We start from the raw sequence: 17635 nt of genomic DNA, 5'->3' as shown, positions 1-17635 counted from the left end.
TATAATGTGTGAGCGAGAGGCGTTTCTAACGACTACTTATTGATAGTTAGCAGGCGGCTTTTTAACGGATAGAGATATATGTATGTACAGGATAGATCTAACTCTATATGAATATTCGTCTGTCATGGTAGTATCGACGAAGGACTTTGTGTCTCACATTCTGCAATACCGACCTCGAAAAAGATCAGAATGTTTCTTACGCTCTCTATTTGCTATGGCGAATATAAAAATTTGTAATTCAATTAAATCGTCGAACACGATAAAAATGGACTTATTACATCTTACTGGTCATGGCATCATATGCAATATCAGGTAATATATACTGTTATATCATTAACTAAAGACAGAATAGACGTGAAATTAAATGGGACCTCATCTGAAATACCGACCGCTAAAAATCAATGTTTCTTACGCCCTCTATAATTTATAACGTTACCGCGACAATTGTAAATAATCTGAATGCGCTCCGTTTATTTAAACAAAACTTTAGGTAGTGCGCGATTAAATAAATTTTTGGTCATTGAATTCATCATTTATCTGAGCCAGAAATTGTAAATGCTTAGAAGTTAGGTATTTGTCGCACGACAGGTTCAATTGAACGGAATTCTATCGTAAGAAACATGAAAACAATATTTCAACATAATCTTATATTAAACAGTAGAACAGAGTTGTGTGTGTGTGTGTGAAAACATGATATTTATATATTTAATAATTAATTAAAATATTATGATCGGTTGTAAAAATTAAAAATCTTGTAAAAGAGTTCTGAAAAATCTGTTATTATTACAAACTGAAATATTATATAAATTCTTTTCCCTTTGGTCAATTTCATGTTTAACTACTATAATACAATTATTTTTGCCATAAACTGGCGTTTTTACTTACTTATTAACAGTTTAATTATTATGTTATGACATTTAGGTCTGATTGTGTTACATTGGAAAACTTTCGACTAATCTTGACAAGGTTAAGTCACTTCGTATGTGTATCATAACAAGTATATATAAGTATACAAGTATATAAGTATTGAACTCGCATGCAAACTCATACAGACATGAAACCGTGTACACTGCGGTTTGGAAGAAAATATACCATTTATAAAACAATTCTGCTGTTAATTTATAACAATATACCATCGATTTATAATAATTATGCTATTAATTTATAACAATTCTACAATAAATTTAGAACAGTTACACTATCAATTCGTAATAATTAAAAATTTATTTCTTTTTATCTGATATTAACTAAACCTTGAAATCTCTCAAACGGTATCTTATTTACATTTAATTTTATATTTTAAGTTTTAATGTAGTACTTCAGTTTTCATTTAGCTATTCACTTAACTATTTCAAATACAATCGGTTACAACGCGATGTATTAATAACATATATCTATGGATAGAGTTTAACGCTTCATATTCGAACAAAGCCATAAAATCAAATTCTGCTCATGGATTTGAGGAAGCAAATGACATGGCAATGAAAACAAAGGCAATGAAATTTCGTCATTCAATCATGCATGCTACGATTGGTAAGTTACATGGTTTGGTTCTTTTGGTAATAAGTTCAATATTCAAACATGATTATTTAAGTTTACATACGAGTTAAACTTCCACGACTTCTACTCATGCACGATTCAACAATTTTCTAACGACAATCAATAACATTTTTATTGACAGATATTTGAAAGATATCTCTATCATCGTACATAAGGCTAACAGAGTCATTTTTAAATTTTATTTCTGTCTTAATGAACTTGAATTTCTTGTCATAATTTGTGGTACTCTGGTTTTGAAAACATATTTAATGAAATTATTTAAGAGTCAAATATAACGTGATTTGGTGTCCATAATAATTTCCTACATGGGAATAGATAATACTAACTTGCACACGATATGTGTGCTTACAAGTCTTCTAGATACATTCAGATCCTTATTAATAAACTTCAATACTCAGTACTTCTTTATTATCAAAAAGATTTCCATGTTCTGTTCCCGCTAACATAATATTAATTACTCCTGTATCAAATATAATACAAGCATGTTTAAGAATTTTTTACACAATTTATCCAGTTTCTTCTGCCAATTATGCATTAAATTAAAACAAACGAAACGTATAACGTAGAATAGATATTTTATTGATAAGTAGAATTAATTTATGATGTATGCACGCTTTTTATATAAAGATACATTGTTTAACTTAGAACGAAAGGTTAAAAATTTCTTTATTATTATTTTTAACAGACTGTTATAATTTCATTTTTTTTTAATTTTGTTTCAGGTTAAATCTTTTGATACGAAAGCCTGCCGACAGGACTGCGATCTAATGTACTTTAGATTTGTATGGACGTATTTATTGCACCATCCGTACATTTTAATATTCTTGGATATAATATATGGTATAAGTCTAATAATATTCCAACGGTCCATAAATACCTCAAATTAGTATCTATTATCTATAGTTTAGTTTTACTTTTAAATAGGTTCTAGTTCTAAGATTTCAATTAAATTAATACTAAGCAACTGTGTTAGACGGTGGAAGTCAACAAAGGACTCATTGTTTGTTTTTCGTTTTAAGTTGTAATTTTAAATCTTAGTTTTAACTCTGAATTTTAAGTCCCAGCTTTAAGTTGTATCGTTAATTTTAAGCATTACTTTTAATACATTTGTAAAGATCGATGCAGTTGATCGATATATTTATTCGCAGAAATAAGACTTTGGTCATCTGTTTGCTCTTTTCGTACATTTTCTTGTTTTTCTTTTTCATTGGTCTTTTACTCTATTCATCGGACGTAATTCGTTTGTTTGTACAAAAAGATTGTATTCTACATTACTGACTCATTTTTACATGGAACTGTAGTTCCATAGTACGTTATAAACGATATCCTATATCTTTGATTTGTATTAGTAGATCAAGTAATTAGAATTCTTTTTGAAATAAGATAAGTAAAATATAATGTACATATATACATATTGAATATCTCATGATATATAACATTCTTGCATCTATATCGTATCTATGTCAAAACTTTATATCATTCTCATCTAAAACTTACATGTTCAAAAGAGATTTTATCATGATGAATAATTATTCAATACGTTTTTACATTTCAGAAAATTTTTTATTTCACAATATTTAATCTCACATATACATGCGATAGTTTTATTATCTATGATGTAATTTTAATGAGAACATAATCGAACAATATATTGAAAATATCTTTAAGAGATTTATAATCTATTTCAAGAAAATTTATTTAGGCTATACACAAGGTGGACATGGCTTAATACCTGGACAAGGTAATACACATTTTTGCGTTACACTGTTAAATTTTAAACCGTTTGGGCACTTAAGATCATATTTGATGATCGTTGCACCATTCACGTAACAGAAATAATATTGCTGACAAGTGAGGTCACTTGTTATTGGAAATCTACCACTTGTAACGCATTTAGTACTTGGCGTCGTACTTGGTGTTGTACTTGGCGTCGTACTTAGTGTCGTACTTGGCGTCGTACTTGGTGTCGTACTTGGTGTCGTACTTGGTGTTGTACTGGGCGTCGTACTGGGCGTCGTACTGGGCGTCGTACTGGGCGTCGTACTTGGTGTCGTACTTGGTGTCGTACTTGGCGTCGTACTTGGCGTCGTACTTGGCGTCGTACTTGGCGTCGCACTTGGTGTCATACTGGGCGTCGTACTTGGTGTCATACTTGGCGTTGTACTGGGCGCTGTACTTGGCGTCGTACTTAGTATCGTACCTGGCGTCGTACTTACTGTCGTACCTGGCGTCGTACTTAGTATCGTACCTGGCGTCGTACTTAGTATCGTACCTGGCGTCGTACTTAGCGTCGAACTTGGTGTCGAACTTGACGTGGAACTTGACGTCAATGGTGCAGTTTGCTTACAGATATAATTCGTAGTCGATGTGCAATATTTTAGCGAGGGATCAAATACCATCGAAGGTGAGCACGACATATCGTATGACACGAATTCAACTCCGTTAAAAACACATATATAATAATTAGCACACGTTCCATCCACGATTTCAAACATTCCTTGCATTACACATGTTCGCTTAGATGGAATTATTTGAAGCGTCCCAATGGGAATCGAATTAAAGATGAAAAGAATTTCAAACGCAACGAGGAATACGTTCATTTTGCGTATTTTACTGGTTTCCAGAAAACGATGCTCATTTGCCGAAAATCAAAGAGAATATGTTTCTTAGCTTCATCACTGCAGCGAATATATTACCATCGTTGAATTTATTGTTTTATTATCGCGTATTACGAATATCTGTTAAATTCTGAGAAAATACGAGCTGAAAATAAATATCTTATGATACTTGGTTTATGAGTAAAAGAGATATGCGGACTATTATTGCTTCCTTGTGTACGACATATGAACGTACTATTAACAATTAGTCTTCCTAGAGCTATTTTCTTCTGAAAGAATTTATGAAAAACGACCAAAAAATAGCGTAGGAAGAAGAAGAAATTAAATTTTTTATTTCACATGATATACGTTTTAAACATTTTGTTCGGTAGTAAATTAGCTAAATTTGTTAAAATCAAACTGCTTCTTAAATTTAATATTGAAATATCATTAATCTGTCCAACTGATGAAAATTCGTTTGTCTGAAATAGAAGATACCTATGCAAGCTTTGTTGGGTAATTTGTAAAATGCAAAAGATTGTTTATTTGAGTTTAATGAAACGATCCTGATTACTTAATCGATTAATAAGAATAAGTGTGTATAATAAAATATTATATAACAATAAGCAAGTATAGTGAATAAACACAGTATTAGATATTGTAAAAAATGTATTTTTATTTGAAATAGGTTACTCGGTAAATAGAGTATATTATAGTTAATCGGTTCACCAGTTGCATGGTTTGTAACATTTGTTTCGAACAACCCCAACAGATACGTAAGTTTCCCTCGAAGTTAGATCGTTCTCCAACAGGGGGTTTGCAGGTAAGAAAACTTTCGTAGAGGTATATATTGTAGGAGAGAGATTGGTAGGTAGAAAAGGAGTTCGATTCTTCGAGAGTAAGAGAAAGGATGAAAGAATGGAGAAAGAAAGAAAGAGAAGAGGAAGGAAAGAAGGAGCAAATGTATATAAGCGACTTGCATGGAAGACGCGCCAATGGACTCTCTCTTTGACCTTACTGAAGCGTGCACCTTTCTTCCCGTTTTTTCTTCGTTCTCCAATCTCCTTACTCTTCGAAGTTTTCTATAAGATCCTTCTATTTGACGTCCTTGCTCTTCAATCTTGATCTTGCCGTGAGGAAGTTCAGTAACTCTTTCGCATCGTGCACTTTCTGATTATGTGTTACCAAAAATAATATATCGAGTTTGCATCTCGTTCTTCGTTGTAATCTTCAAACAGTATTTGCAGTGATTTCAATAAATTCTTTTTTATCGAATCAAAATGTGTGACCATTGAATTAAAAAGTTTCACCTTGTTTCTTGTGATATGTTCCTGACGAAATGGACCTACATAACAGTATGCGAAACATGAATCTGCTTCGAGTGAGTATAAATAACATTTTAAAACATTACGAAAGTTTATTAAATAACAGAGTTATATTTCGTGACATATTAATTTTAATTATTAAAACTTACTATATTAAATATGTAACAATAGTCCATTGATTAAACAATGTATCTCATATCGAGCAAACTTTTTCCGTACCTTGACACAGGACAAGTAGCAAAAATTGTCGTTAGAAATTTATTTATTTAATCTTATATTACACATTGTACATATTATACTACTCTATTTACTCTGTATTGAATTTTACATTTATATTTAACAATTTCTACGTAATGTATGTGTAATAATGTTTCAACCTAGTGTTAGCATTAGTAAAGCTTGTTAATTAAGCTTTCCCATAGTTATTTTCATAAAACTCCAACAAAGCTTTTTCATAGTTCTTTTCACAGAACTTTTCACAAGGTTTTTCCATAATTCGTTTGCAAAAATGTACTAACAATGAGACTATTTTTTTTCTGTTTTATTGTCGAAATGTTGATTACAGCATTGATCTAAGTACATACCTATTTCTTTAGGTACAAGAATAAAATGAAATATGTGTTTAGAAGTCGTATAAAATATTAATTACTATTTTATTTGACTTTACCTACTTACAGTTTCGTGGATAAAAATTTACTTTTGTAATTAATTATTCTACGATGTTTAAAATTTAACTTCAAAAGATGAATATGCAAATAGCTCTTAACTGTTAGAAATATCCTCCAAATTTTTCCTATACCTTTTTACGTTTTTTCAATTTTACATTTATAAATTAATTTATTTTATAACAGCATCAATTAATATTTAGTATGAAATAAGTGTTTGTTTAATTGAAACTTTTGTTTGTAAGGATACACTCTTAGTTACAAATTAATGGTTAGAAACTCTATACATATGTATTTCATTGATTTTGCATTGTACTTGTGAGAGTAGACGTTCGACTTTTTAACCATAGATTTTATGAGGCGAAAGCTATACTGACAGAGATAAATTACTATTTTTTACAATAAATTTATTTATATCATATAGATACATTTTAATGTCTTATTAGCGAATATAATATATAATAAATATTAATTATGTTGCATTGATTTTGTTTTCAATAAGAATTTTTCTAAATCTTCTTTTTGTTTATAACTTAATGCAAAAAGTAAAAAGGTGGGATAATAGAACAGTGTTATTAATTAAAATAATTTATTTCTTATCAGAAAGTATACTTTTATTTTCCTTCTCCAATTTTTTCTTCTTCAACTTTTTAAAGAAGAATTTCTACAAATATTCCATGACATAAATAATAGCACCTTTCAAAAACATAATAAAATTAAATTTGTTTTACTCTAAACATAGTTTCTTTTAAGTTATTATGTTATATATTACAAAACATATTAAAAATATAATGTTTATTGGAATGAAACATTGTATAGTGTCCATGTTTTTGTATATAGAATTCTGTAGAGGAGCATGTGCTTGATTTATCATGCAACGCGTACAAGGCGAAAGTTAAAAATCACCAATTCGAAGTCTGGTAAAACGACGCTCCAGCGACATGACCAAATTTAACTACTATTTTAAGAAATATACCTACGACTAGTCTACTTTCGCTTTGCGAATTTTCAATTAGCTGAGATTGTGAATTTTCAAGTAAGATAATACGAGTATACATTTCCTTTATTTTATGAAATAGAAGTTTAACTTATTTGTAATAATCTATCACTCATAAGTGTTCGTAAAGAAATTTAGAACTAGCTTAGTATCCGAGTATATTGATTTCAAGATTATAAGAAAATTTCTTACATTTATGACGAAACCACTTTCAGTAACATTAACGTCACCTATTTTTATTATATTATTATTTCAAAAGCAGGAATTCTCGTTAACTCAAAAATTCAATAAAATCAAGATAGAAATAAGATGTTAATTGGAATAAAAATAAAAGCAAAGATACTAAGGAAAGATAAAAAAAATAAATGCTTTATAATGTTCTCAAATTTTTAGAAAAAATTCTCCAAACGTTATCGATAGATACAGTTCGTAATAGAACAATTTTTAAAAAATTTTTTTAACGGGATAATTTCTATAAACAATTCATATTAGTATAATTACAAATACGTATACCTTTAATAGTTAAAAAAAGAAACAAGTAGCAAACGTTTATTTATTATTGGCAACTACACGTCCGGTGTTATTTTTTGGTAATACCTCCCATGAGTTCTTATAGTGTAGCATTTGAATGCTAAACCTCTGACTACTGACCATTTTGAACCACTAACAAACTTTTTGGCAGATTTTCAAGAAACAAGAAATTAACCTGCAGACGTGTCCGGTTACAAAAGCTTCTGAAAGTTAGGTCTGATTTGTATACGTCGTGAATCGCCAATCGTTCACGATCCAACAAAGACGTCGTGAACGATGTGAGGAAAACATATGCTCGACGCTTTCGAGTGATCCTTGTCGTTTGGCATAGTGCCAACGTAGGAGCGAAACTCTTTCGTCTACGACCTAAATCTGTCGCTTTCCGTTTGCACGTTTCTTCCTCTTATCAGTGTCAATACCGATCATCTTTGAATAAGCTTTATGGCCTTATTAAACATTGACGTGACTCATAAAAACTTTCGTCTTCTGACAAATATTTGTACATTATATAAATGTCACATGATTTATGTAGCATTTAACCTTACCAATTTTTTCTTTTCTATAAAATTTTCAACAACAAGATACTCTCACAACTAATGTTATTAGCGAAGTTTGATAAGACTGGAGTATCAAATTATCAGTGTCGATAGATTTTCTTGTTTTTTATGACAGTAACAAGATCGATGATAAAACAAGTACAGTTCTACAAGTGCATTTTATAAATTACAAGCTGATTATCCTCATTCATGTAAACTTATAAAATTGTAGAAACTAATTATGGAAGAATAGTCGTAATAGTATGGAATGTATGTATGTAACATTCTAACATTCTAATTATAGTATCGAGTATTTAGTATTTAAGAGAAAGATCTCTGCTTCGATAAAAACATAGAAAAAGCAAAATTTATGAGTAGTCTTGTTTAGATCGAAAAAACAAGGAAAGTTCAGAAAGTTAATTTTTATATTTATTTATTATATATTTTTATATTATTTTATATTTTATATTTACTCATCTTTTTTTATCATTATATTATAATGTTCGCGCTGTTGAACTAAATAGAATTTATTTCACAAAATTAAGGAAGATATTAAATATATTTTATATCTATTATTTCCCGACATTCGTTTAAAAAATCTAATGCACGCGATAATTACACTTCTCATTATCAAGGTATTTCCACAACTGTCCTTCCTATGTAAACTACTTCGTTAAAACCGTTAGAGCTTGTTCGTTGTGAGGAATAAGACTTCAAGATTTTCACTTTATCTCTTCCCATCAAGTTCTCAAGGAATGGAGCCTTCCTGTTTGAAAGTTTATTTCTTACTATAGTTACATCACAAAAACGATTAGAATTTCTTTCTTTAATACATTATATTATATACATAAGATGGCGTGTAGAGTAATTAAATCATACATTTACATAAAACACACGCGACGAAATATAAAATGACCAAACTTTACTCGCTACTAAAATAAATTTTACTTTCTTCGTATCAATATCGCAAGCATTCATTTCGATTTCAATTGACCTATATATTTCTATTTTCATGTAATTATAATTCTGAAACATTTAAGTTCATTTAATTATACGTACGATCGATTATTATAACTAAAATTAATAGAACTGAAAAACTTGCAATATTAATTGCTTTTTATTATATTTTTCTAAAAATTAAATATCTTAATATTAGAAGATCCTATTCATCGATATATTAACTTCCTTAAAATATCAACGAAGAATTATAACAACGAAGAAATATACAGACAGACATACATTTGTTTGTTACTGTACAATTAGTTTCCCTACGATTAGAAGATTTAAGGACAACAGAAATTATTTTCAATAAGCAGAATGAAAGCTTTCTGATATTATTTCGATTTGAGATAGACAGCCAGAAGAAAATTGCACACTCGTTATTGGTATTGGTTAGTCTCGATTAGCGCCGGCATTTATTCTAGCACACGTGTTGCTCACACGAGCACACCAACACTTTGTTGAATACGCATTATACTGATTACATGCAACCACATATTACATCTTCTCACTATAGGTCGACTCTCGTAATACCCACAGCCCACTTACCTACATTACCCCTGCTACACAAGTGTCTCTTATATACTTCGACTATTACAGTGTGTGAACTACCTATTCTTCAATGAAGAATAGTTTATCTCACGATCAAACACAACCGATTATATGTATACTACTTTTCGATAGCCAAAATTAGACGACAATGTAATTTTAATGACCTTCGTTCATTCATTTCATTTTAATGAAATCTTTATTAGTCAAATTGTATTAGCTGAATAATAATTTAAGACTTTCTTTTACTATAATATTTCCTTCCTCCTTGACGAATGTGCTTTAAATAATAAATTTAACGCGAGCGTACTTCATGTAAGATAAAAAGTGGGAAAATACAATTTTCGCCTTGAAATGCTTCGAAGTGAAAAGCGTTTCAATTCTATGAAAAGGCAAAAACGTGTTAATATTTAAGTGACAACACATCGACAATAATAAAAATATTTCTATACATTTAATGATACAAGTAAACAAACAACAGCTACAATTATAATTATTTCCTTGTAACTTCGACATTGCAATTATTTATTTTCTCTATAAAACTTATTCTATCTGTATATATTGTAATTTCTAGAATACACGTTTAGAATGTTATAACTTTATAAAATACTAATTTACTTCCTTACACGTGCAAATAAGTGTTAAGTTTTGATTTTAAATGTAATTCAAAATTAGCTATGAAATGATTTTCAACGCGTAAAATTATCGAAATTAGAATTCCGCTTGAATTAAATATATTTGTACAATACGTAATTTAACGTTTATAAAATATAATTGTGACTCCAGAGATTTTATTACTAACTTTATTACTAAAAAATATTTCATGGTTTTGTTAAGGGTTCCCTTTTCAATACATATTATTGTTTTATATATCGTTATAACGATAGAATTATTATGCTTGCTTATGGCTGGCTTGAAATTCACTATGCAATTAAAATGTTATTATACATATTATCTATTTTAAGTTAATTTGAAAACGTAATAACAGGTCAAGTAACTCTGCCTATTGGGACTTGTCTCAAAGCGATAATACAAAATGATATTGTTTGCTACTTTCGCTTGAGTAACTACTTCTTATCCGCTGCTAAGAATATAAAGCACACCGAGTTTCATGTTAATAGGTTTAAAAGTGATATGAGGGATCTCTTCCATCCTTTTTTTTCATTTGTTCACTTTCTTATGCAGTTCCGGTTCTCGCTGTAAGTACGGTGATCCGCGAGTACTCTCGTTCTCTCTCACACGTCCGCGTGTTTCACGGTAAACGTAAAATAGCACGTGGAATTCCACGGGAACACCATTGAATTTATGTCTCGTGAGAAACTCGTAAGCAATAGCTGGTCGCTCAAATCTGTTCTGCGCTCGATTTTATGCTATCCTTGCTCCCCTTTCGCTCCTCACCCTTTGTTTTCGATAATTTAGTTGAATATTAGAACTTACAAACACAGTAACGATGATGAAGGCTACTAATTATTCCTTACTCTTTATCATGTTGCAGAAATGTTTCTGCTTGATTCCTTATTGCAACTTTTACAAAATTCATTGAATCAAAGATCTTATTTCTAGATTAAATTAAACAAAGATTTTCATATTAGAAAGTTTTCTTATCACCTACGTCTATGAGTTTTACCTTCTGCTGGAGATTATGGTAAAGTTTGATTATTTTCCCAAATGTTTATGTCTCATCGAATCGATAATGGACATAATTAATTACGTATGAGACGATAGAAAAAGAATATTTATATATATAATTACTAATATAAGTAGGAGAATACGAAAAATTAGTGTAATTGTCTAATCCAAGTGAAACTACATAGTTCTGGCATAATTCAGAGCGGTAATGAATGTTCCTCAGGAAGTGACCCACTTTAGTTTACCCTGTGTTTATTTTCCATGGTTATTGACCATTGTGAGAAGTGCACAAGCTTTTCTAAGCGTATTCGTTCATGAATTTTCATCTGCTGTTAGGAATGCGATGTATTTATTTTAATTATCATTGAATAAAATATATCTTATTTCTCATGAAACGCATCAAATTGTTTCGATAAATTCAACGTATTTATCGAACATTCTAAAACATGAAATTATCTATATCGCGCATAGTTTCGTACTAGAAACTATCTGTATGTAAAATATATAAATATAATAATAAAAACGGTTTAAGTTCGGTGTTCATCTTTAATCCAATTAACAACTTATATGCTTTTAGGTTACGTTAACGCTATCACTGCTCGTTTTTGCATGCAGTACGTCATCATGCTTGAAAAATGATGCAAGTGAACCATCCTTCGATAATGGTGCAAATATTATTCGGCGCAGTAGAAGGGCCGGATTAAATGAATATTTAGTCCCACCTCCAATACCGAAACCTTATCCGGTGAGGTCTGGAAGAGTAGCAAATCCTTCGGCAGCGGAATCTCCAGGATACTTTACACAATTGATGAGCTGGTTGAACCCTTTTAATTATGTCTCTTCAACTTCTACTCCTCTAAAGACATCACATCTCGAACCACCACCTCTTTATTCTCCACTAACTCAATCTTACGGCCCTCCACCATATAATTTGCATCCTGCTTTGCAACCTGGACCTCAAATTGATCCATCTTTGCACTCTTCTATCGGTCCATTTCCTCCTATTCAACATGCCGGTCCACCTGTGGCAGCTCCTTCTAGTGGACATCCGGATGCATCTCTTAATCTTCCTGCTCGCCCATCCTTACAATTGTACAACCCTTCAACGATCTTTCACGGTATGCAACGCGCTTTCCCAACTCCGAAAGACAATCGCGGTAGTTACATAGCGGCGAATAAAGGGAAACATTGTAATCCTTGTAACAAAGTTCCTTGGATTCCGATGCAAGATAGCGGACTTCATTCGGACAAGTATCCGCTTCCTACGCAACTTTCAAACGGTTATCTTCCTCCTAGCAATCAAGGAAATCACGACGTCCAATACGCGGCTTCGCATGAGATCAGAATACCAGAACTTTCTCAAATACCTGTTGAACAAACACCTTTCAACAGCGCATTACCGCACCCACTGTTGTACCATGACACGATACCTCCCCTTTACAAAGCAGAACCCTTTGCTCGGCCGTTTCAAAATCCTCCTGCAATCGAAAATGTGGAACATTTCAAATCACCAGCTTTGCCTGTGACACCGTTAACTGATCAAGTACACAAAAGCCCTGATGTTAAGGACGAGCGTTATAATATTTATGGTAATGACGATCAAAGATCCATTGGAACAGAGATTAATCAAGGACATGTAAGTGCCATATCTAAAAGCCATGAGATCGAGATCAACAAAGAGCCTGTAGACCACAAAGAATCATTTGATAGTTCGATTCTCGATGCTCAGTCTCCAGGATCGTCGAATCTCGAAAATCACGAATTTCCTAGTCAAAGTGGTAACGAATACCATGAACTCTTTCATCCAAATCCAACTCCTATCACCGATTTCAATTACTTACCGCCGGATCTGAAACCTTCGGCTAGCTTCGCAACTTCTACCTTTCACAATCAAGAAAGCGATAGTTTGAATTATCAATATTCCGGCGATCTGTCGCCTAGTGGCAGTGTCGTTAAAGATTCTCATGTAACGACGCAACCGTCTCTTGTGAGTTCTTTCGTTCCGAAAGAAAGGCCGATACATTTTGAGGAATCGCCGCTGCTAGATCTGACGAAAAACGACGAAAGTCGCACCGATATACAATGGCCAACTTCCACTATTGGCTATACCGATATCGATAATGTATCCGACAATACAGCGAAGACAACTACAGATTATAATTTAGAAACCGAAAATGTATTTTTTGATGATTCATCCGATTCTGTCAAGTCGACTGAATCGTATTCTCTTCCGGATATTCAAAATATTAATAGTGTTTTTGGACCTTCAACTATCGCAACCGTGGATTTCTCAAATAGTAATATTAATCAACATGTCGAGACGTCAACAGGTAGTAGAGAATATACAAATCAACAAGACGTTTCGTATATTCCACCATCCGGACAAGCAGGGTATTTGTGGCCAAGTTTGCTAATAAATACATCAAACTTGAGAAATCATTCATCGAAGAATCACGGTTCCTTGAATCATCTTGCTCGATGGAATAATTCTTTCTCAGGAAATAAGAATTCTGAAAAGCAAGACAGTATAGATACGAAGGATACGCGAGATACGCTTCAAAAGCCACAAAGTATGAAGCGAAATAAACAAGTGAGCAAAATTATTCGTATAAATGTAGTTAGGATTTTACGAAACTTAAATATAACAGTGGAATATATAAAATTCGAAATTTTAATTATTTACAAATAACTTAAGATATTTATTTACGTATTCAGCAATTTTCATTGAGACTTTATTTACACGGTAACTAATCAATTGTATGAAAATAAAGTAAAATTCGATTATCGATGACAAAGATTACGAATTTATGAAAATAACGTAATGTTTTAGGTACAAGTTATTATACCATACACGTCGGAATATACTCCGATTCCGTTCCAACAATCTTACGGAGATTGGAGTATCAAAACTAATTTTGAACGTACGCAGCCAAGAAAGGTTCCTTCTCGAACCGGATTGAACGCTGATAATTATCTTCAACAAGAATCTAGGAATGATATTCGAGTAGTTAATCAATTTCAAGCACAATTCAATGTCAATAACTCAAAGAAATTGAACGTGCAATCGATAAGACCATCTTCAACTACGGTAGAAGATTCAAAAAGCACTACAACAAGAGCAAACACTTCCATCGATGTGCGAAGGTTGCAAAAGAATATCGATAACTGGACAATACAAGTGAGCTTATAGATAAATAGTTAATTAATTAATTATCATCAATTATCATATCTCGATACTTCTTATTATTTATTACTTATAATTATCATATTTTTCCTTTCTCTTGAAATCAAAATTTTCTTTATTCTCCTTATTTTTGGAAAATAAAGAGTCGTCGCATGTAGTAATCAAAATTTTATAAAATTTTGCCATCAAATTAGTCTTGCCTCTTTAATTTTGCATCATTTTCATTAATTGGTAAATTCAGCATTATTAAAAATGATACTAATATGTTGATGCTTTTTACAATGAATATGCTTTTTATGCAGGCATAAAGGGGAAAATAACTAATATAAGATTTTTACCCGTAGGAATATTCAAGACCTACAACGTCTAGTACGATTTTACCTAGTTCCTTGCACCCTTATCTTTCGCCATCGAAGAAAATTCCAACGGAGTACTTAACAACAACAGAACCAGCCGATCGTATAAACGAGTCGAAAGATCACAATGAAATTGTGAAAACTTATTCTTTGGCTGGCTTCAGTTTCAACGAGATAGAACATGAAGGCTCTGCGAGTAATCGTATCGAGGAGACCCAATCGGTAATTTGATGCGATTCGATGTGCACTCCACATTTTACCTTTTACCTATTTGTTACGATCACTGGATCATTATCTAATCTAAGAGTAATATTGCTTGGTGATATCAATTAGCACATTAGTAATTTTTACTAATACTACTACGTTAATAATATTTTATTATCGTCTAACTTATAAGTGACATCATGCAACGATATTAACTGATATTAACAGTAAATTACAATATTAATAGCAAAATAATATTATTCGTATTGATTGTTTTGAATATTGATTTCCAGGCCGTAAAGGTCCTACGAATAGATAAACCGAAAGTGACAATTAACGACTTGCACAGCGTAGATAAGCCCACGATAGAAGAAAAGTCAACATGGAAATCAGACTCTGTATCGATATCATCTATTAATAAAGAACGAGTTTACGTGGTAACGCCACAACCGATATCACAAATACCCTCGAAAAATGACATGGAAAATCGTAAGGAGCAAGAGGAGACAGAACAACCGGAGCCAACAAGTGAAACGACCGCCAGTGACATAAGCAACAGCAAGAATAATTTCAGTGACTTTGAAGCGATCGAAAAAGCCTATCAAGTGCTTCCGCAAGCGGTAAATAATCTTGCTGTTGCATCCACCGGGAAGGAAAACATTCCTTTATGGGGAATTATGGAACACGAAGAGTTTGCTTCTTTGAATTTGAACGAAAATGACGAAGAAGCAGCAGAAGATATCGTGGATGGACCGATACTTTATTCTGGACACTCGAAGGTGATAAATTATTGAAAATATTGAACATATTCTGTCAATTATTATCCTTGGAAATGGTAGAAATATTGCTATTTGTTAACTCTCTCTCTCTCTCTTTCTCTCTCTTTCTCTTTCGTTATTTATAGATAATTTATAGGCAATAACAATGATATTGTTTACAGGTGTCACGAGCTAAACGATGACAAGCAAGAATCTCTTAAATATGGAGGCTGAAAAGCACAATTTTTAATTGTGAATAGTTAACTGTTCGGTCGTTTTAATCTTAAAGACTTTCTATTACTTGATTCGCGTGTAACAGGACACGAATAAAATTGTTTTAGCGTTTTAAGTGTACAACCTGAACTTTACTACGGCCAGTGTGTAGACTCATACGTATTATTATATAGAAACAATAAGATGATTATTTGTAACATAAGCAGATACGTCTGTAAAAAGTAACGTGTTACGAGCGTTGCGAATTAAGGTTTAATTTATTAATTAATTAATTAATTAATTAAAGAATTGCTATAAAAATACAATTTCATCGACGTAACTGTTACTTGATCGTGTAATTACTTTGTAAATACGTAAAAGTAAACATACTATAAGTTTGATAAATAGGATTAAATTAATTGTAAGTACGTACTGACAAGATTCTATCCGCAAAAATCCATAATTATTTTTGTAAAATAGTGGAAAATTCAACAGTTACAAGTTGCTATAGACTGTCGAATAAATTAGATCATAATAACGTTAATCATTACTCTGATGTTGTTAAAAATCTCTTTCAATTCTGAATTTGAAGTTTGCCTTTACAACATTAAAGAGTAGAACACAGAGCGCACAACATACATGTACGCGTGAAATGTATAAAAATAAACATTCTTCGACTCGATGAAGTATAGTTATAAAATTAAAGGGACCATTATCTATTTTTTGGCTATTTTCAAGAGGGGCAGAATCAACTTTGTAATGTACTAAACCCTACTGTACTAATGTAAATGTAAATGTAAATGTAGTGTAACTAAATTCAAAGTACATTTAAAAGTTAGAAACACAACTTCATTTTTAATTACCTCAATAAGTTTTTCTTTGGATATATAACTAAATATACGTTTTCTTATACCGTCACTTTCGATGATTTTGCACATTTGGAAGCCATCCAAAAAGAGCTATTTGTATTCAGATACTACAGCGATGCACACTCATACGTATTCCGCATACTGCGTGTTTGACAATGTTTAAGACTTTCTCGATTATATGGTGAAAGGAGACCGTATTCCGGTTCACGTTGTTTCATCAATTGAAAAGTGCGACCATTTTACCATGATTTCGTGACTGAAATTTACGATGATACTCTCTAATTTTATTGTGCTTTAAACTTTTACAGAACGATACGAGAATTATATCAGAAATTGGTTTAAAGCTGACTAGAAAGTTCTAAGAATAAATACTTGGAAAAGAAGAGACACATTTGTATAAAATTTATCTTGGATTCGTAAATGCATATTGAAATTATCGGAATTATTAATTTCATTCTTCTTATATATATTGACTGAATATATACGTTCAAAGAAGAATTTGACTTTTTATTAACTTACTTCTATCTATTACAATAATCTTAAAGGAAAATTTCCGTAATGTGGAACATTAATAAACAAACGAATTCTTCTGTTAAATATAATAAATAAGATATATAAAATGCTTTTTTCAAAGTACCAAATTATTTGTAAATTATAGACCTA

The 17635-nt window shown here is 31.5% G+C and overlaps 2 protein-coding genes across 2 annotated transcripts; one reads left to right on the top strand and one right to left on the bottom strand.

The window, feature by feature from the left end:
* Window positions 1-3085: 3085 nt before the first annotated feature.
* On the bottom strand, window positions 3086-4235 carry LOC138180615 (ponticulin-like protein H). The gene has a single exon (XM_069114658.1). It carries the CDS (start codon window positions 4158-4160, stop codon window positions 3264-3266), a length of 897 nt encoding a protein of 298 aa, XP_068970759.1. The 5' UTR covers window positions 4161-4235; the 3' UTR covers window positions 3086-3263.
* Window positions 4236-11596: 7361 nt separating this feature from the next.
* Window positions 11597-16372, top strand: LOC138180951 (uncharacterized). The gene is made up of 6 exons (XM_069115327.1): window positions 11597-11665; window positions 11966-13978; window positions 14219-14566; window positions 14917-15150; window positions 15426-15911; window positions 16073-16372. Exons 1-6 carry the CDS (start codon window positions 11597-11599, stop codon window positions 16091-16093), a joined length of 3171 nt encoding a protein of 1056 aa, XP_068971428.1. The 3' UTR covers window positions 16094-16372.
* The last annotated feature ends 1263 nt before the right edge of the window (window positions 16373-17635 follow it).

Source organism: Bombus flavifrons, chromosome 6 (genome assembly GCF_040668555.2).
Source record: "Bombus flavifrons isolate JBK064 chromosome 6, iyBomFlav1_principal, whole genome shotgun sequence".
Taxonomy (NCBI): Eukaryota; Metazoa; Arthropoda; class Insecta; order Hymenoptera; family Apidae; genus Bombus; species Bombus flavifrons.
The sequence above is the reverse complement of the archived record's forward strand: the minus strand, read 5'-3'. Positions and strand labels throughout refer to the sequence as shown.